We start from the raw sequence: 21,246 nt of genomic DNA on the forward strand, positions 1-21,246 counted from the left end.
TAGCAAGAAGAGATAAGAAAGCCTTCTTCAGCGATCAATGCAAAGAAATAGAGGAAAAGAACAGAATGGGAAAGACTAGAGATCTCTTCAAGAAAATCAGAGATACCAAGGGAACATTTCATGCAAAGATGGGCTCGATAAAGGACAGAAATGGTATGGACTTAACAGCAGCAGAAGATATTTAAGAAGAGATGGCAAGAATACACAGAAGAACTGTACAAAAAAGATCTTCATGACACAGATAATCACGATGGTGTGATCACTCATCTAGATCCAAACATCCTGGAATGTGAAGTCAAGAGGGCCTTAGAAAGCATCACTATGAACAAAGCTAGTGGAGGTGATGGAATTCCAGTTGAGCTATTTCAAATCCTGAAAGATGATGCTGTCAAAGTGCTACACTTAATATGCCAACAAATTTGGAAAACTCAGCAGTGGCCACAGGACTGGAAAAGGTCAGTTTTCATTCCAATCCCAAAGAAAGGCAATGCCAAAGAATGCTCAACTGCTACTGCTACTGCTTCAGTCGTGTCCAACGCTGTGCGATTCCATAGACGGCGGCCCACCAGGCTCCCTCCCCCGTCCCTGGGATTCTCCAGGCAAGAACACTGGAGTGGGTTGCCATTTCCTTCTCCAACGCATGAAAGTGAAAAGTGAAAGTGAAGTCGCTCAGTCGTGTCCGACTAGTAGCGACCCCATGAACTGCAGCCTACCAGGCTCCTCTGTCCATGGGATTTTCCAGGCAAGAGTACTGGAGTGGGGTGCCATTGCCTTCTCTGCAAACTACCGCACAACTGCACTCATCTCACATGCTAGTAAAGTAATGCTCAAAATTCTCCAAGCCAGTCTTCAGCAATACGTGAACCATGAACTTCCTGATGTTCAAGATGGTTTCAGAAAAGGCAAAGGAACCAGAGATTAAATTGCCAACATCTGCTGAATCATGGAAAAAGCAAGAGAGTTCCAGAAAAACATCTATTTCTGGTTTATTGACTATGCCAAAGCCTTTGACTGTGTGGATCACAATAAACTGTGGAAAATTCTGAGAGAGATGGGAATACCAGACCACCTGACCTGCCTCTTGAGAAACCTGTATGCAGGTCAGGAAGCAACAATTAGAACTGGACATGGAACAACAGACTGGTTCCAAATAGGAAAAGAAGTACACCAGGGATGTATATTGTCACCCTGCTTATTTAACTTATATGCAGAGTACATCATGAGAAACGCTGGACTGGAAGAAACACAAGCTGGAATCCAGATTGCCAGGAGAAATATCAATAACCTCAGATATGCAGATGACACCACCCTTATGGCAGAAAGTGAAGAGGAACTAAACAGCCTCTTGATGAAAGTGAAAGAGGAGAGTGAGAAAGTTGGCTTAAAGCTCAACATTCAGAAAACAAAGATCATGGCATCCGGTCCCATCACTTCATGGGAAATAGATGGGGAAACAGTGGAAACAGTATCCGACTTTATTTTTGGGGGCTCCAAAATCACTGCAGATGGTGACTGCAGCCATGAAATTAAAAGACGCTTACTCCTTGGAAGAAAAGTTATGATCAACCTAGATAGCATATTCAAAAGCAGAGACATTACTTTGCTGACTAAGGTCCATCTAGTCAAGGCTATGGTTTTTCCAGTAGTCACATATGAATGTGAGAGTTGGACTGTGAAGAAGGCTGAGCGCCAAAGAATTGATGCTTTTGAGCTGTGGTGTTGGAGAAGACTCTTGAGAGTCCCTTGGACTGCAAGGAGATCCAACCAGTCCATTCTGAAGGAGATCAGCCCTGGGATTTCTTTGGAAAGAATGATGTTAAAGCTGAAACTCCAGTACTTTGGCCACCTCATGAGAAGAGTTGACTCATTGGAAAAGACTCTGATGCTGGGAGGGATTGGGGGCAGGAGGAGAAGGGGACGACTGAGGATGAGATGGCTGGATGGCATCACTGACTCGAGGGACGTGAATCTGAGTGAACTCCGGGAGTTGGTGATAGACAGGGAGGCCTGGTGTGCTGCCATTCATGGGGTTGCAAAGAGTCGGACACGACTGAGCGACTGAACTGAACTGATATATTTAAAAGGAAGAAAAACCACATTCAACTCGGAGATTCCTTTTGGTTCCATCAGATGCGCTTCACACATAGGTGATGAGTGCTATGTACTACTCTGAATTACAGAGCATGATGCTCATATCTGTGGAAAATTCTGTAAATATACTCAGAATGACTATAAAATCAAATCAAGGTTCTCAGAAAAGTTTAAGTACAGATTCTTCATAATTTTCTATAAATATTTAGGGATAATCACTAATAATGTATGGTTTCCTAAAAATCACATTTCTAGATAACATTTTTTTATGTTGAAATTAACAATAGTCTGGGTTTTTTCCCCAGGACAGTTGTATTACATTATGAGCCGGGTAGTAAATGTGATCTGAATCATCACAAATTCCAGAGTCAAAAAATGAATTAATGCTCAGAAGGAATATTATGGATGATTTAAGAGGCAAGAAAGAATAAGGAGTAAGAAACACAACTAACTGTAATATGAAAAACACAATAAAGCATTAAAATTTTAGAAGAGTCATATTAATGGAATCTGCCAAGAACAGAGTGTGCATTTAACTACATTGGTTTAGCTACTGGTACTTCTATTTAAGGTGAAAAAGTAGCAACAACATTCAAAATTACTGATAATGCAATAAATGTACTAAACAATTTGTATTTACAAATATTATCAACAGTCATATCTAAATTCTTGATACCATTACAAAACAAGTAACAGTAAGGCAACATTCACTGATAGTACAAGTCAGCATATGCTAAGTATCATGTTAATTTTTTCATTTATTTTTTTACTCACCTTTTTCCAGCACAACTCCATGACAGAGGTACAATTATTACTCTCAATGAGGGGTTTACATAAGCTGCCCAACTCACACAGGTGCTAAATGGCTGGACTGAGTTAAGCCTAGTCTGAACTCTTGACATCCACAGTCTTTAGACTCAACATGTAACCGAGTTATTTGCTTATAAAAATTTTGATCTTTTAAAGATCAAGTTTGTTGAGTGAAAATATGTCTTTCACTGTTCTATAAAATAGAACAGGAACAGGTATTCTAAGCAGCTGGGAGAAGTTCAGGGACCATGTGGAAAACAGAAACTGAACTCATCGTGTTCCTTACTTAAGGGACTGCACCTTATTTCGGTGCCATTCAGGTATAACGTGTCATAGTGAAGATATTTTATACATATTTCTCCTTTTGACTTGATTCCCATACCTTCCAGATGTATTCTTCAGTATGGCAAGAGCATCTGGATAGCCGTCCATGTTGTAATCTCCAATATGAAGGGTAATTGGAATTGGTATTTCAGTTGGTTGCTGTTCATGCACAAATGGCACAAAGCCCCAGAGTGTACCTTTACTGCTAAAATCCTGTAGGACAGGAATCCACTGTGGATTAAGAGAAAAAAAATTAGATTTTACAATCATTTTAGAAAAAAAATCACCATTTGTAAAACAAATGATCCACAAAAAATCCTCAAGATATGCATCATCTTTCTTAAGTTGTATCTCTGCAAAATGGCAGAGTATTACAATTTACTTTGATAAATAGGTAACTGACACTCTAAAAAAATAAGTCTACCTTAAAATTTATCAGTAGTCATCTTTCCTTGAACTAGCATATAGAACCTTAAAAAGTTTTTCACAGAATATGGAATCTTAGGATTGAACTGATGTTATCAAACATTTAGTTGAACCGTCCACTTAAAAATGTGTGTTGGGGACTTCCCTGGTGGTCCAGTGGTTAATAATCCACCCTGCAATGCAGGGACATTGGTTTAATCCCTGGTCTGGAAAGATCCCACATGCCACGGGGCAACTAAGCCTGTGGGCCACAACCACTGAGCCTGTGCGCTCTAGAGCCTGTGCTCTGCAGCAAGAGAAGCCAACACAAGGAGAGGCCCATGCACCACAACTAAAGCAGGCCCCGTTTTCTGCACATAGAGAAAGCCTGTGTGTAGCAATGGAGACCCAATGCAGCTAAGAAAAAAAATAAAATAAATGAATAAACAGAATATGTGTTGAGTGAAAGTATAAACATAAATGAGTCTTTTAAAAATTGAAATATTTAACACTGATGTCCTTTGGAAGGACCAGTGTAGGAAGAAAATTAGAACACGACAGAGTCTCCCCTGTTCTGCTCTGACTCTTACACATGGTGACTTGAGGCACCATATTCAGAAGCAAGCAGCTCTGAGGCTTTCCAAACAACACTAGCCCTGACGAGCTGTCCCAGCCCAGGAGAATGAGCTTTGTTGCCAAAACAGCTGGAAGCTACATTTTACATAAATTCTTTATTTCTCTACTGATTATAATGAAGAAAACAGAGAGAACAGGTTCATTTCAAAATGAGCTTTGGTAAAGCCTGTTCTCTTCTGAATGCCCAATTCTTTACTTTCAATAACCTAATGTAAATTAAAAATCTGAAGACTAGAATTCAATACATGAAAATTAGAGATGTGTCCACAACTAGCAAGAGCATAGATACTGGCACATAACCTAAAGATGTCTAAATAGAAGTAGGTACAGCTGGCTTGAAATGACAGGAGGTCAAACATGCCCACAGATATTTTTTCCCTTGTAAGCAGGTGGCTCATATACGTGGCTCCAAGCCAAACTACATAAAAAGTGAATTCTTGAAAAGTGTTTAGTACATAGAAATCCCAAACATTTTCTATGTATTCAAAGAAAGCATAGTTTGCCAAGGAAAAAGGAAAAATATGGCTTAACTATAAAGGCAAATTTATAGAAAACAAGCAGCTTAAAAAACTGATCTGCATCTAATGAAATTGTCAATCTTTCTTAAAGCAAAAGTATTGTATATCATCAAAATGTTTTAATATTTCACATGACTGAAAAAAATTGCTGCTTTTATTTTGGAAGAGGATGAGAAATTTCACAAAATGTCGAGTTATCTCAAGTTTCTAAAGAGGATGACAGTTTATTAATGAGGATAAAGTACTTCTGTTAAGGTAAATGTATTAAGGTCTAAGAAGTAAAAAGATTTTTCATTAACGTGACATTCTTAACAGTCAACAAAGAACTGTGACATTTATCTTCCCACAGAGAGATGACTGCATAATTTGAAAATACAGTAGTCTGTCACTTGAAGACAGGCTGCAATTACTAGGTATACTTACAGTTATGAACCAATGATGAGGAGTTTCTTGACCTAATATTTTCATTGATTTAAAACTTTCAAAAAATTCAAGATAATACAGATTATGGGTTTAAGAGTTGAATGTTTTTAGAATGCTCACTATAGGAAGATTTGAAGATTTGCTTTCTCTAGTGTCTCAGTATGAAAGGTGATACTTCCTACCCTAAGGGCTATAAAAATCAAGATGTCATTCTATCATTTTTTTAATCCCAAAATAGAAAATATAATTAATTATCCTACTGTATTACTGGTTTCCTTTCAGGTGTTATCAATATTGAAAAATTCTCAATGTCATAAGCTATCATTCCCACATTAATTTTTTTTTTTTAATCATTCGCACATTAATTCTCTGTTGGGACTATCAGATTCTGAATTGTCTCCCAACAAGCTACAGGAATAAAGTTGACATAAAAGAACAAAATAGATCTAGACATCACAAATAAAAACAAGATTAGCCTTGAAACTAGATACAGTGTTCTTCTACATAATTCTTTATTATAGTTATAGTGTGTCTTACCATATTCCCAGCATATAAAAGGCTAACAGATCATATAATTGCAGGATCAATAATGGGTTTCTTGGGACTTTCCTGGTGGTCCAGTGATTAAGAATCTGCCTTAATGCAGGGGACGTGGGTTCAATCCCTGGTTGCGGAAGTAAAATCCCACATGCCACAGAGCGAGTAAGCCCACACTTCACAACTAGAGAGTTTGTGCGCTGCAACAAAAGATCCTGCATGCCACAACTAAGACCACACACAGTCAAATAAATATTAAAAAAAAGGAATCGGTTTTCTTTATGAGAAATCATCACAATACATTCAATTGCAGTACTTTTTCTCTGAGTAAACCAACAAAAATAGACTTAAATGCATTTTATTAAGTTAAAATGGAAGAGGAGTGTTGGTTGTCATACAGAAAGTAAGGTGCCACGTCTGAGCCTGAGAATTACACTCAAAGACAGACTAATGGGAGAAAAGCTGATATGAACACAAGAGTCCTCCTAAGGAGAATGAAGACTTTACTTGGGTTCAAAATTGGGAAAGAGGTATGTCAAGGCTGTATATTGTCACCTTGCTTATTTAACTTATACACAGAATACATCATGTGACTCACAAGCTGGACTGTTGAGAGAAATATCAACAACCTCACATATGAAGATCATACAACTCTAATGGCAGAAAGCAAAGAGGAACTAAAGAGCCTCTTGATGCAGGTGGAAGAGGAGAGTGAAAAAGCTGGTTTAAAACTTAACATTCAAAAAACAAAGATCAAGGCATCCGATCCCATCACTTCATGGCAAACAGAAGGGGAAAAAGTGGAAACAGTGACAGATTTTATTTTCTTGGGCTCCAAAATCACTGTGGACGTGACTTTAGCCATGAAATTAAAAGAGACTTGTTCCCTGGAAGCAAAGCTATGACAAACCTATACAGAATATTAAAAAGCAGAGATATCACTTTGCCAACAAGGGCAGTATACTCAAAGCTATGGTGTTTCCAGTAGTCATGTATGATAAGAGTTGGACCACAAAGATAGCTGAGTGCCAAAGAAAACATGCTTTCAAACTGTGGTGCTGGAGAAGACTCCTGACAGTCCCTTTGACCTCAAGGAAATCCAACCAGTCAATCCTAAAGGAAATCAGTCCTGAATATTCATTGGAAGGAATGATGCTGAAACTGCAATACTTTGGCTACCTGATGCTAAGAGCCAACTCATTGGAAAAGACCCTGATACTGGGAAAGATTGAGGGCAGGAGGATAAGGGGGCAGGAGAGAATTGACGTGGTTGGATGGCATCACTGACTCAATGGACCTGACTGTGAACAAACTGAGAAGACAGTGAAGGACAGGAAAGCCCATCATGTTGTAGTTCATGGAACTGCAAAGAGTCAGTCATGACTTAGTGACTGAACAACAAAGTTAAAATGAGGAAGAAAACTTATTTTTGCTTTTTCTCTTTTCTGATTCTTCAAATACTTTTCTAACCTCTGAAATTGTTTTCTGAGATTGTAACCTTACTTACATTAAAAAACAAGTAGATATACCTGCTTTGCTCCAGATCTTGCTAAGTAAATGATACTTTTCTGGCAGTTTTTGTCTTCACAACCGGGCAGTAAGTGATCCATGTTTCCATCTCCATCTGCCAAAAGAAACTTAAAAAGTTAATTATTGGCCACAAAATGGTGCTCTTGTATAACAGAGTACATTTCCTATCTGTTCAAAGTCTGTATCGCTCTAGATAAACTGAGGAATCTGACTGACGCATGGTTTTGTAGTTTATGTGATTCAATTAAAGAATTACTCTGGCCCTTGCTATCTGTTACCTGGACTGTGACTGGTTTTAAACTGCTCACTTTGCTCACTTTTCTTTGGTTAAATATTTATCCAATGTTGGAAAAACACCTTGTTTCAAGGCTTTAATGTTAAAATCATCACTTAAAACAATGTAGCTTGTGACTTAGACAGTTATCACTGCTGCCATGGGAGGAAACTCAGCATGTCAATAGTAACCCATTATTATTTGCCTTATTTTGGATGTCTTTACATATACTTTTAAGTGTCTTTTATACAGCACAAATTTCAAGAGTTATAAAGCTTTCTGCAATCTAGATTCTAAAAAGAACCAGTATATTTTTATCGATAAAAACGCAAATGAAGGAATACACATGTTATTTCCAACTGGCTGATTTTTAAACAGCTGCACAATGGTCTGCAAAGACCTTTGACTTCCAGAGATGATGTTACTGAGGAACTTGGAGTCATTTCCCCTAGTGTTCCCTCCTATCTATGGCCGCTACCTGATGGAAGTTTACAAATTTTGATGTCATAGAGTTAAGTCTGTCTGTATAGGGACATTCACACAATGAAGTAATCATGTAGCTTTTAAATTTAGGGCCTTATTTTGTATTTCTTTGGAATAAATATGGATTTATTTGCAATGGTTTAATGTATCATTTAATGTGTGCCAAGGCAGTAGTACCTTCACTTGGAAGGCTATATAAGGGTTAACAATAAAAGAAGTCCTTCTTTTTGTAGGTTTAACTATCAATATTAAGAGATATATATAACTAAAACAAGTCTATCAAGTATCCAATAATGTATTCAAAAGAAAAAAAAAATTTAGGTTGTGTGAGAAGAAAATCTAGCCAATGGAAGCTGACCTCAGCAAGGAAAAGGGATATCATAGTGAAAAATGAATTTCTTTGATTTAATTTCATGGTTTAATTACTTATGATTCTCATAGGTCATACTCTGTGTGATAACAAACCTTTACGTATAGGAGTGCAACACTAAATAAAACAGCTGAATTAATAACAGAAGTACAGAAAATCTCTGTGATATGGCAGTAGTACATCTGAACTATTGTGAAAGCAGTTGAGAGAGAGATGCAACTCTAGGCAGGAATACTTGGAAAGGAGAAGGCTTTCCAAGGACATAAACATATATCATAGTTAGAAAAAAAACAAACAAACCAGGAGCTCGCCAAGTAAGAATTAAATGCAAAATGTGATTTACAAACTGGGTCTAGCAATATCATAGGCTTCATTAAAAGCCAAATCATTTTATTGTGATTATTCTGGGACTAATCAGAAGAAGACAGTTAATAAGTCTCTGTTTTTCATTTTTACCCCAAAGGGAAAATACTCAGATTAGATTCTGATTTACACTTTTCCTTTCTCCTAGTTTCTCTTTCTTCCAAGTAGTTTCCTATTTCCCCAAGTATTTTGGCCATGACTTGGCTGAAATTTAATACTGGCAAATAACCTTTGTTAAACATATAACCAACTCACATCATGACATCATAAACATGCCTTTTTTTAAGAATTATCAGTAATATTTTATAGATATGGCCATAGAAATCTAGAACTCTGTCAAAGAAGGTGCTCCTTATGCTGACTCTTTAAGTGCTATTTTTTGATACTTATCGCTTAACACTTCCTCAGTGATAGAAAAGGTTTCTGAGATTCCAACTTCATGTCCTAAGGAAATTTTCTTTCTCTTAAAGGCAACAAACTTTTAAATTCCACGTTCCACTTTTCTACATTAAAAAAAACCCCTTTTTTATTTGTAAATTATTTAAACTTAAACTTGAATAATAAAAGTAGTATAAGAAGTCCTGAACACATTTTAACCAGATTGACCTGTTAACATTTTATGCCATTTATTTGATCATTTGTGTGCTCTGTGAAATCATTTTTTTTTCTGAACCATAATTATATACATTATAGCCTCTCACCCATAAATACTTTAGTGTGCATTTCCTATGAATACGGATATTCTCTTAAACAACCACAGTACAACTATTAATTCACACAGACAATCTTATCTATTGTACTGTATCTACATTCCAGTTTCATTCATTGACCTAATGATGTCATCTGTAGCATTTTTGACCCTCTAACATAGGATCCAGAGTCTAAGAGTAGAACTGCATTTAGTTGTTATTTTTGCTGTGTTTTTCAGTTGTTAAGTCATTTCCAACTCTTTGCGACCCCATGGACTGCAGCATGCCAGGCTCCTCTGTCCTCCACTATCTCCCAGAGTTTGGTCATATTGATGTCCATGGACTCAGTGATGCTAACCATCTCATCCTCTGCTGTCCTCTTCTCCTTTCACTTTCAATTTTTCCCAGCATCAGGGTATTTTCCATGGAGTTGGCTCTTCGTACCAGGTGGTCAAAGGACTGGAGCTTCAGCTTCATCATCAGTTGTTTCAATGAATATTCAGTCCTTCCAGTATATTGGTTAGATCTCCTTGCAGTTATTTTTAATCTCCTTTAACCTAGAATATTTTCATAGCCTGTGTCTTTTATAATCTATATATCTTTTTTGTTTTTAAACCTCAGATGACAGGAATTTCTTACTTTTTTAGTAAGTTATTACGTCTGAGGAAGAAAGTAGTTTCAGGAAAATATTTCATGAGCCGGAGGCACAAGGCTAGGAACTAGTAACATGCAAACTCTCGGAAAAATAATGTGACTATGAGGAAAGTCATGCTGATAGAGGTACCACTCTGTGAACTTAGCATACATTTCTTAAAGAAGTCCCAGGAATTATTAACTTCAGACTGTCTTCTCCTCAGGATTTCAGCATGTTACATATCTCAAGTTTCTTTGAGAGATAAATTACTTCTCAAAGGTTCAAGTGAAATTGTAACAGAAGGAATCACATTTTGATTCACTCATTTTATAAAATGTGACATAAAATTTGGCCTTTTGAATGTCAGGACTGCTAGAGACTAAAGTTCACACTAACCACATGTTAATTTCCATCTGATGTTAATCTTAACCAAATTTCAAACGAAATTCTTCTCTAAAACAGATTATTTTAATGAGATAGATATGATTCAAACTGACTTTCCCCAAAATATTAATTTTACAATCAAGAAAACACTAAAATAGTTTTCATCAAAATGGACTATAATGAATTTTGATGTAATAATTTTTCTGGTTTTAATTAAGCAGAGGACAAAGAAGATATATATGAGCAAGGGTCACATTTATGTTTCCTCTTAAACATTCATAACATTTTCAGTATCTTGAAATGAACTGACCTGTGATATCATTTAATCAAATTACAACTCATTGTTCTGGCCAGATTACCCATTAACACTGTAAACCACAGGTTCTTTAATGCAGTATTCCCAAAGTATGGCTCCTAGTCCCACAGACTCAACATCACCTAGGAACTTAATGCTGCTGCTGCTGCTAAGTCGCTTCAGTCGTGTCCGACTCTTTGCGACCCCATGGACTGCAGCCTACCAGGCTCCTCCATCCATGGGATTTTTCAGGCAAGAGTACTGGAGTGGGGTGCCATTGCCTTCTCCGTAAGAACCTCAGAGGGTGGGGCAAAGCATAGGCCCTCTGACTGAACCATTGTTCACAGGTACTTCTGCTAGTCCTCCACTAATACCAGCGGTTGCTACACATAGCCTATGTCTGTCTTGATCACGTTCGCCATTAACAACAAACTACTTTTGCTAATCATATTCCACTATTCATTTAGGACTCTGTGTCTTGCTTCAAGCTCTTGAGACTGAATCAAAGTTGTCTTTTGCCCATTTGTGTACCTCTTGAAGTGAAGTAACCCATACATGTATCATAAACTCCTTATTGCCAAATTCAGACTTAAATTGAAGAAAGTAGGGAAAACCACTAGACCAATCAGGTAAGACCTAAATCAAATTTCTTACGATTATACAGGGGAAGTGACAAATAGATTCAAGGGAAAAGATCTGATAGAGTGCCTGAAGAACCAGGGACAGAGGTTCGTGACATTGTACAGGAGGCAGTGATCAAGACCATTCCCAAGAAAAAGAGATGCAAAAAGGCAAAATGATTGTCTGAGGAGGCCTTAAAAATAGCTACCAAAAATGAGAAGTGAAAGGCAAAGGAGAAAAGGAAACATATACCCATTTGAATGCAGAGTTCCAAAGAATAGCAAGGAGAGATAAGAAAGCCTCTCTCAGCAATCACTGCAAAGAAATAGAGGAAAACAATAGAATGGTAAAGACTAGAGATCTCTTCAAGAAAATTAGATATACCGAGGGAACTTTTCATGCAAAGATGGGCACAATAAAGGACAAAAATGGTATAGACCTAACAGAAGCAGAAGATATTAAGAAGAGGTGGCAAGAACACAGAAGAACTATACAAAAAAGAGCTTCATGACCCAGATAATCATGATGGTGGGATCAGTCATCTAGAGCCAGATATCCTAGAATGTGAAGTCAAGTGGGCCTTATGAAGCATCACTATGAATGAGTGGAAGTGACGAACTATAAACTATGAAGCTAGTGGAGGTGATGGAATTCTAGTTGAGCTCTTTCAAATCCTAAAAGATGATGCTGTGAAAGTGCTGCACTCAATATGCCAGCAAATTTGGAAAACTGAGTAGTGGCCAAGGACTGGAAAAGGTCAGTTTAGATTCCAATCCCAAAGAAAGGCAATGCCAAAGAATGCTCAAACTACCACACAATTGCACTCATCTCACATGCTGGTAAAGTAATGCTCAAAATTCTCCAAGTCAGGCTTCAACAGCACATGAACCGTGAAATTCCAGATGTTCAAGGTGGTTCACAGCATTTCACCCCAAACCAATGGATTTCACATTTTTCTCAAGTGCATATGGAACATTCTCCAGGATAGATCACATCCTGGGTCACAAATTAAGTGTTGGTAAATTTTTAAAAATGGAAATAATTTCAAGTATCTTTTCTGATCACAATGTTGTAAGATTAGATATCAGCCACAGGAAAAAAAGTACCATAAAAAAACACACATACATGGAGGTTAACAACACAATTCTGAAAAACCAATGGATCACTGAAGAAATAAAAAAGGAAATAATAATATCCATAGAAACAAATGATAATGAAAACACAAAAACCCCAAACCTGTGGGATTCAGTAAAAACACTGTTCAAGGGGAAGTTTAGAGCAATATAAGCCTACCTCAAGAAACAAGAGAAACATCAAATAAACAAACTAACGGTACACCTAAAGCAATTAGAACAACAACAACAACAACAAACCCAAAGTTAGTATAAGCAAAGAAATCATAAAAATCAGAACAGAAATAAATGAAAAAGCAATGATGGAGACTGTAGCCAAGATCAATAAAACTAAAAGCTATAGCTTTTTGAGAAGATAAACAAAATAGACAAACTGTTAGCCAGACATCAAGGAAAAACGGGAGAACACTCAAATCAATAAAATTAGAAATGAAAAAGGAGAAGTTACAACAGACAACACAGAAATACAAAGAATCATAAGAGACTACTATGAGGAATAGTGGAATTTGTTTGTGGAACACTCACAAATTCATTCTATGAAGCCACCATTAACATGATACCGAAACGAAAGACACTCCAATAGAAAATTAAAGGCCAGCATCTCTGATGAATATAGACGCAAAAATCCTCAACAAAATACTAACAAATAAAATTCAACAATATATACAAATAATCACATACTATAATCAAGAGGTACTTATCTAGGTATTCAAAGACAGTTAAATATTCACAAATTAATCAGTGTAATACGCCACATTAGAAAAGTGTAAAAATCACACAATCATCTCAGTTGATACAGAAAAAGCATTTGACAAAATTCAATAACCACTCATGATAAAAACTCTCATCAAAGTATCATAGAGGGAACATGTTTCAACATAATAAAAGTCATTTATGACAAGCACAAAGCTAACATCATACTCATAAAATCAGGAACAAGAAGGATGACCACTCTTGCCACTTCTATTTAACACAGTACAGGAAGTCTCAGCCACAGCGATCAGGTAAGTAAAAGAAATAAAGGCATCCAAATGGGAAGAGAATAAGTAAAACTGACATTATTCACAGAGGACATGATACCATGTATAGAAAACATTAAAGTCTCCTCCAAAAGACTATTAGAAATGAGAAATGAATTCAGTAAAGCTGCAAAATACAAGATTAATATACAGAAGTCAATCAATTTTCAATATACTAATAATGAACTAACAGAAAGAGAACTTAAGGAAACATCGCATTTATAATCATGTCACAAAGAATAAAACACCTAGGAAGAAACATAACCAAGGAGGTAAAAGACATGTATTCTGAAAACTATAAAACATTGGATGAAGGGATTTGAAAATGATGCAAAGAAATGGAAAGATACTTCATGTGCTTTGATTGAAAGAATATTAAGATATCCATAATACTCAAAGCAATCTACAGATTTAATGCAATCTCTATCAAAATACCCATAATATTTTTCATAGAAGTAGAATAATCCTAATATTTATATGGAACCACAAAGAACAAAGATGGTCAAAGCAATCTTGAGAAAAAAAAATAAGACAGGAGGAGGTGTTATGCTCCCTAACTTCAAATTATACCGTAGAGCTACAGTCATCAAAAGACCATGTCAGTGCATTAAAAAAGACATAGATCAATGGCAAAGAAGAGAGAATCCAGAAATAAACCCCCTATACATGGTCAATTAATCTATGACAAAGGATATAAAAATATACAATGCAGAAAAGAGAGTCTCTTTAATAAGTGGTACTGGGAAAATTGGACAGGTACATATAAAAGAACAAGATTAGAATATTTCCTCACATCATTTATAAAAACAAACTCAAAATGGATTAAAGGCATACACATAAGATTTGAAACCAAAAAATTCCTGGAAGAGAACACAGATGAACACTCTTTGCTGGTATTTTTTTTTTTCCTGCTGCCAATTTGTATGAATCCTTTTAATGTAAAGAACATTATTATTTTGTCTACTTCTTCATTGACTACGCTAAAGCCTTTGACTGTGTAGATCACAATAAACTGTGGAAAATTCTCAAAGAGACGGGAATGCCAGAACACCTTACCTGTCTCCTGAGAAACTGGTATGCAGGTCAAGAAGCAAGTTAGAACCGGACATGGAATAATGGACAGGTTAAAAACTGGGATAGAAGTATGACAAAGCTTTATACTGTCACCCTGCTTATTTAACTTACATGCAAAGTACATCATGCAAAATGCCAGGCTGGATGACTCACAAGTTGGAATCAAGATGGTCAGGTATAATATTAATAACCTTGGAAATGTAGATGAGAATGAAAAAGTTGGCTTAAAACTCAACATTCAAAAAACTAAGACCATGGCATCCAGTCGAATCACTTCATGGAAAAAAGAAGGGCAAAAAGTGGAAACAGTGACAGATTTTATTTTCTTGGGCTCTAAAATCACTGCAGATGGTGACTGCAAACATGAAATTAAAAGACACTTTCTCCTTAGAAAAAAGCTATGACAAACCTAGACAGTGTATTAAAAAGCAGACAAATCATCACTCTGTCAACAAAGGTCTGGACGGTCAAAGCTATGATTTTTCCTGTAGTCATGTAGGGATGTGAGCGTTGGACCATGAAGAAAGTCGAGTGCCAAATTACTGATGTTTTTGAATTGTGTTACTGCAGAAGACTCTTGAGAATCCCTTGGAGAGCAAAGAGGTCAAATCAGTCATTCCTGAAGGAAATCAATGCTGAATATTCACTGGAAGGACTGAAGTTGAAGCTCCAATACTCTGGCTATCTGATGCAAAGAGCCAACTCATTGGAACAGGTCCTGGTGCAGGGAAAGACTGTGGACAGTAGGAGTAGGAGGTGACAGAAGATGAGATGGTTGGATGGCATCATCAACTCAATGGACATGAGTTTGAGCAAATTATGAGAGATAGTGAAGGACAGGAAAGCCTGGAGTGCTGCAGTCTGTGGGGTCTGTCCACCAAAGAGTTGGACAGGACATAGTGCCTAAACAACAATGATCCTACAGTACTTTATTTTATATTTTTTACAAATGGTTATATCCAACTGTCTCACAAAACTTAGTGAATGATCCTCATTTTCAGAAAAGAATCTCAATTTCTCTTGTTTTATTTATGTTTATCTGTAAAATGATCAAAAGGAACATAGAAAGGGGTCACTGTGAGAACTAAATGTTGGCGAAATAACTTGGGAAAAATGACAGAGCAGTAAACAATCCTAAAGAAGTACACTTTTTATATATACCCCTTCTATCACTGTGGTACGCTGTAGGTGCTTAGGACAGTGGTATATTTTGTGCAGCAGATGGGCAAGAGAGTAAAACATGTATAACTACCAGAAGAACAGAGTGCTTTATCTTCAGAGTTTTCACTTCCAAGACTCACTCACTGCTTCTAGTAGGAAACTGAAACATTTGATCATGAAAAATGAAAGCAGTAATTTAGGATCTGATGAATAATACTCTATAGATGGGGGAAAAAAAAAACGGTAAGTAGATTACTAAATATTTTGATCGATACCCTGGAACTCTGAGTTCAGTAATAAAAATAAATCAGTGATTTCTGAATTACACAGTAGAACACGTCATGACAGCTCAAATGGGGAGTAAGTCAAAATGACTCCTTCCATCATCTGGAAAATTTACTCATGGATGGCTACAGCATACTCAAGATATAAACATTACAAGTCACACAACTAATTAATGGCAGAAGATTCTAAACAGAATTCAAGGTTTTCTTTAACTTTTAATATGTGGGACTCAATGCTGAACGATTCCTATACAGAATTTCTAAAACTGCATTTCCTGCTAAATTAGACCCAGAATACAGGTAGAAGTAGCAGCGTTTCCATCACATTTGTCAAAAAACATGTGAGACGTATGTCAGATAATGTACTCATGTTTATATATTTTTGTTATTATTAACATAAAGTTGGAAATACACACGCTAAAATAAACATTCCCTTATCACTTCCATTATAATACATACATTTCAATACAATCCCATACATCTACAAACCTTTAAGTTGTGAATTTCCAAAGATGCAACTCTCCATTCCAACAATGTCAGGCATGTGTGGAACAACAGTATGTCCTCTGTCTCCTATTGCTGATGATCCTTCAGTTCTACCATCTTCCACCTCATTTCTCTCTTCTAGTCAGTAATTCTTATTGTGTGTTCACTGGATGTCAGTCCCTGTATGCAGGCTATTGTACTCTATTACTTTTCATAGTACTATACTGTAAAAACGTGTGTGTGTAAATTTTTGTGTTTGTTTTTCATGTATTATTTGTGTGAAAAGTATTAGAAACCTATTACAGTACAGTATTATATAACCAATTGTGTAAGTTGGGTTTCCAGGCTAACTTTGTCGAACATAATGAACAAATTAGACTTACGAACATGCTTTTGGAATGGTACTCATTTCCATGTGGGGGACTTACTGTATGTGATGTATACCACTTCATATTTTTCAGAAGGACACATCATTAATGTAAGAGACATTAAGGCACAGAAATAAACTGAGTATGATACAAAATGATTATAATATAATAGCAAGATTACATTTTTTACAGAAAGAAAATTCAAAATTTTAAAATGAATGCAGAGTATAAAAAATAGGTGGCATGCATGGAAATATTTGATTTCTGTTTTTTTTTTTTTTAATGCTCATGAACCAAACTGTGATAATAAGACACAGGTGCTAAAAACACACATATACACATACAGGAAAAAAAGAACAAGTCACATTATCACGTGTAAAGTATATACTTACTTTCTTCAAAATACTCATTTTCAAATAACATAAACTGCAAATTTATGAGTATATATATAACTTTATTTTTCCTCAGATGTTAAGTAGCATCCAGGTTGATTTTTAAGTTATGTTCCTATAAATATGTATTAAAATACTTAGGTGATTAAAGATGAGCCTAGAAAGTGCCAGGGCCTTAACAGAATTTCAGTGATAAGAAACATATATTGTGAAGGAATATGAACATGATCAGAACTGAAAAACTATAATTATTTAATAAGATACTGCTGGTTCCTAACAGACAGGGTAATGCTGGGGATTCCAAGGTAGGGTCAAGGATATAGAAAGCTAACTAAATTTGCTTTAACATAGATTTAGGCTTTGTGAATAGCTGGTCAGGTTATAGGTTATAAATTTTCATGATGACTTCTTTTTCTCTTGCCAATTCTAATAATTGTTCTTTTAGAAATGATAAATTATTTTTCCTTGTCATTTCAGTGCTTAAATATCCATCAAGTTTCAATAATGTCTCCAGGACATTTATCTACTGATGATTTTCTGCTTTGCTGAATATACTGATTCTTTGATTACTATGTGCTTTTTAAAAGAAAATTTATCACTGGAATATAACCGCTTTACAATGTTGTGTAGTTTCAGCTGTATAACAAAGTAAATCAGCTTTATGTATACATATATCCCCTCATGCTTGAGCCTCCTTCCCAATTCCCACCCCACCATCCCACCCCTGTGTGTCACTGAGCTGAGCACTGAGCTGAGCTCCTTGTGTTACAGAGCAAATTCCCATTAGCTATTTATTTAACATATGGTACTATATATATGGGCTTCCATGGTGGCTCAGGTGGTAAAGAATCTGCCTGCAATGTAGGAGACCTATGTTAGACCCCTGGGTCAGAAAGATCCCTTGAGAAGGGATTGGCAACTCACTCTAGTATTCTTGCCTGCAGAATTTCAAGGACAAAGGTGGGTTTCAGCCCACAAGGTTGCAAAGTTGGACACGGACTAAGCGATTAACACTCTGACTGTCTGTGTATGTGTCAATGCTACTCTCCCAATTTGTCCCACCGTCTCCTTTCCTTCTTGTGTCTACATGGCCATTCTCTATCTGCATTTCTATTCCTACGCTGCAAACAGGATCATCTGTACCTTTTCTAGATTCCACAGATATGTGTTAATATATGATATTTGTTTTTCCCTTTCTAACTTCACTCTGTATTGACAGACTGTAGTTCTTCCACATCACTAAAAATGGACCAATTTTGTTCCTAACTTTTATAGTTGAGTAATATTCCACTGTAGTGGGTTCCCTGGTAGCTCAGTGGTAAAGAATTCACCTGCCAATGCAGGAGATGCAGGTTCAATCCCTGGGTCAAAAAGATCCCCTGGTAACGGAAATGGCAAACCACTCTACTATCCTTGACTGGGAAATCCCATGGACAGAGGCATCTGCTGGGGTACTGTCCATGGTCATAATGAGTCACAAACGACTTAGTGACTAAATAACAAAGATATTTCACTGTATACATGTACCACATCTTCTTATCCGTTCATTGGCTGATGGGCATTTACACTGCATCCGTCTTTTGGCTACTGTAAACAGTGCTGCAATGAACATTTGGGTACACATCGTTTTGAATTATGATTTTCTCAGGGTACATGCCTAGGAGTGGCATTGCTAGGTCATATGGTAGCTCTAATTTTAGTTTTTTAAGGAACCTCCATACTGTTTTCCATAGTGTCTGTATAAATTTACATTCCCACCAATATTTTATATTCCCAATTTACATTCCTAAGAGGGTTCTCTTTTCTCCACATCCTCTCCAGCACGTACTGTTTGTAGATTTTTTCATGATGGCCATTCTGACAGGTGTGACGTGATACTTCATTATAGTTTTGATATGCACTTCTCTTAACAATTAGTGATGATGAACAGCTTATTATTTTTAATAATTTTTCCCTAGTTAAGGATATAAAACAAAATAATGACCTATTTATTAAATTTCCTATTCTGAAATCTCCCTTTGTATTATGCAAATAGAGGTAACTGCCAACTACTTTGGTGAGTGGGGAGATAAGAATGAAGACATCCAAATTAGCCCACTCACCAGAGGGTACATGATGGTAGAAATGTTTTTAAAACATTCTACAAGGCAATGCCTTGTTTATTGTACTTTGGGAGCTGTATTCTTAAGACAGAATTTAAAGTCTATGAATATTATTTTATATTAATTATCAACTGTGCTCTAAAATTAATTCTTTTAGCTTTCCTAATCATAAATTTCTTGATCCATTTTTCTTTTTTTCTAAATTATAGTTAATTTACAATGCTCTGTTAGTTTCTGGAATATAGAAAAGTGATTCAGATCACTTGTTCAGATTTTTCCATTGTAGGTCATTGTAAGACATTAAATATAGTTATCTGTGATACAGTAGCACTTATTTGTTTACTTATTGATATAAAGTGTATATCTGTCAATCCTGACCGGTGCTAATTATCCTAAGGTGTTAACCCTAAGGTGCTAATCCTAAAATGCAGAAAAACATCTACTTCTGCTTTATTGACTATGCCAAAATCTTTGTGTGGATCACAACAAATTGTGGAAAATTCTTAAAGAGATGGGAATGCAGACCATCTTACCTGCCTCCTGAGAAATTTGTATGCAGGTCAAGAACTGGATGGAACAGTTAGAACTGGACATGGAACAACAGACTGGTTCCAGGTCGGAAAAGGAGTACGTCAAGGCTGTATACTGTCACCCTGCTTATTTAACGTATATGCAGAGTACATCATGAGAAATATCAGGCTGGATGAAGCACAAGCTGGAATCAAGATTGCAGGGAGGTATATCAATAACGTCAGATTCACAGATGATACCACCCTTAAAGCAGAAAGCAAAGAAGAACTGAAGAACCTCTTGATGAAAATGAAAGAGGACAGTGAAAATGCTGGCTTAAAACTCAACATTCAAAAAGGAAAGATCATGGCATTTGGTCTCATCACTTCATAGCAAACAGATGGGGAAACAATGGAAACAGTGATAGACTTTTGTTTTGGGGCTCCAAAATCACTGCACATGGTGACCGCAGCCATGAAATTAAAAGACACTTGCTCCTTGGAAGAAAAGCTATAACCAACCTAGCTAGTATATTAAAAAGTAGAGACATTATAGCCAACAAAGGTCCGTCTCATCAAGGCTATGGTTTTTCCAGTAATCATGTATCAAAAAATCCTATTTTTTTGAATCATACAATTATTAACATCCACTCCATACATTAGGGAGAGGGGAGTGCTAGCTTCTTTCCATCATTAAAATCCTGCATCTGAAATAAGGCCTTAACAGGAAAAGAACAGAAATGTATTTAAACATGAATATCAACACTTAAGCAAAAAGTGTAGCCAAATGGCTCAAACTCTTGCTTTGGTAAGAATAAGGAAACATAAAATGATAGTACAAATAAAATTAGTTTCACTAATCAAGAAAAAGTCTTTATACTCAAAAGTTTTATGTAGATGCAAATATTCAGCATTTTAAATTTGGGCATGTATCACAATTAAAATGCGTATGATGAAATTTGTTCTAAAGAATTCTCAGAATAGGAAGATATCAGGGAAAAAAAGTATTGCCTGCCATATAGGTAAACAAATGATGCTATAGTCATGGAGCCATCACAATATTGTCACCCTGGAGGTGAGCCCTGAGGGAATTCAGGATAGAAACCAAAGCCCACCATCCAGCAGGCAGAAGCTGCAGCCTCCCCCAAGGGTGTACCCTGAGGAGATACAAGATGAGAAAAGCACAGGATACTGGTCCCAGATAGCTGTGGTTCCTAACAAAGGAATGGTTTTAGTGAGCCCAGCTTTTTGCATCTTCCTGTATATAGAAAAGTGCTAAACCGTTTAACTTGCGGTATCTGGTTTTCTTTAATTAACGGTAGTCTTTTGAA

The 21,246-nt window shown here is 36.4% G+C and overlaps 1 protein-coding gene across 1 annotated transcript in view; it reads right to left on the reverse strand.

Annotated features, from left to right (window-relative positions):
- ITFG1 (integrin alpha FG-GAP repeat containing 1) overlaps nucleotides 1–21,246 on the reverse strand; it is a 298,770-nt gene that overhangs the window by 152,653 nt on the left and 124,871 nt on the right. The window contains exons 9-10 of the mRNA XM_069549789.1: nucleotides 7,274–7,368; nucleotides 3,284–3,456 (exon numbers count right to left, since the gene is read on the reverse strand). Of these exons, the coding sequence (XP_069405890.1) occupies nucleotides 3,284–3,456; nucleotides 7,274–7,368 (268 nt within the window). The remainder of the gene's footprint in view (nucleotides 1–3,283; nucleotides 3,457–7,273; nucleotides 7,369–21,246) is intronic.

This window comes from Ovis canadensis, chromosome 14, assembly GCF_042477335.2.
Source record: "Ovis canadensis isolate MfBH-ARS-UI-01 breed Bighorn chromosome 14, ARS-UI_OviCan_v2, whole genome shotgun sequence".
Classification (NCBI taxonomy): Eukaryota; Metazoa; Chordata; class Mammalia; order Artiodactyla; family Bovidae; genus Ovis; species Ovis canadensis.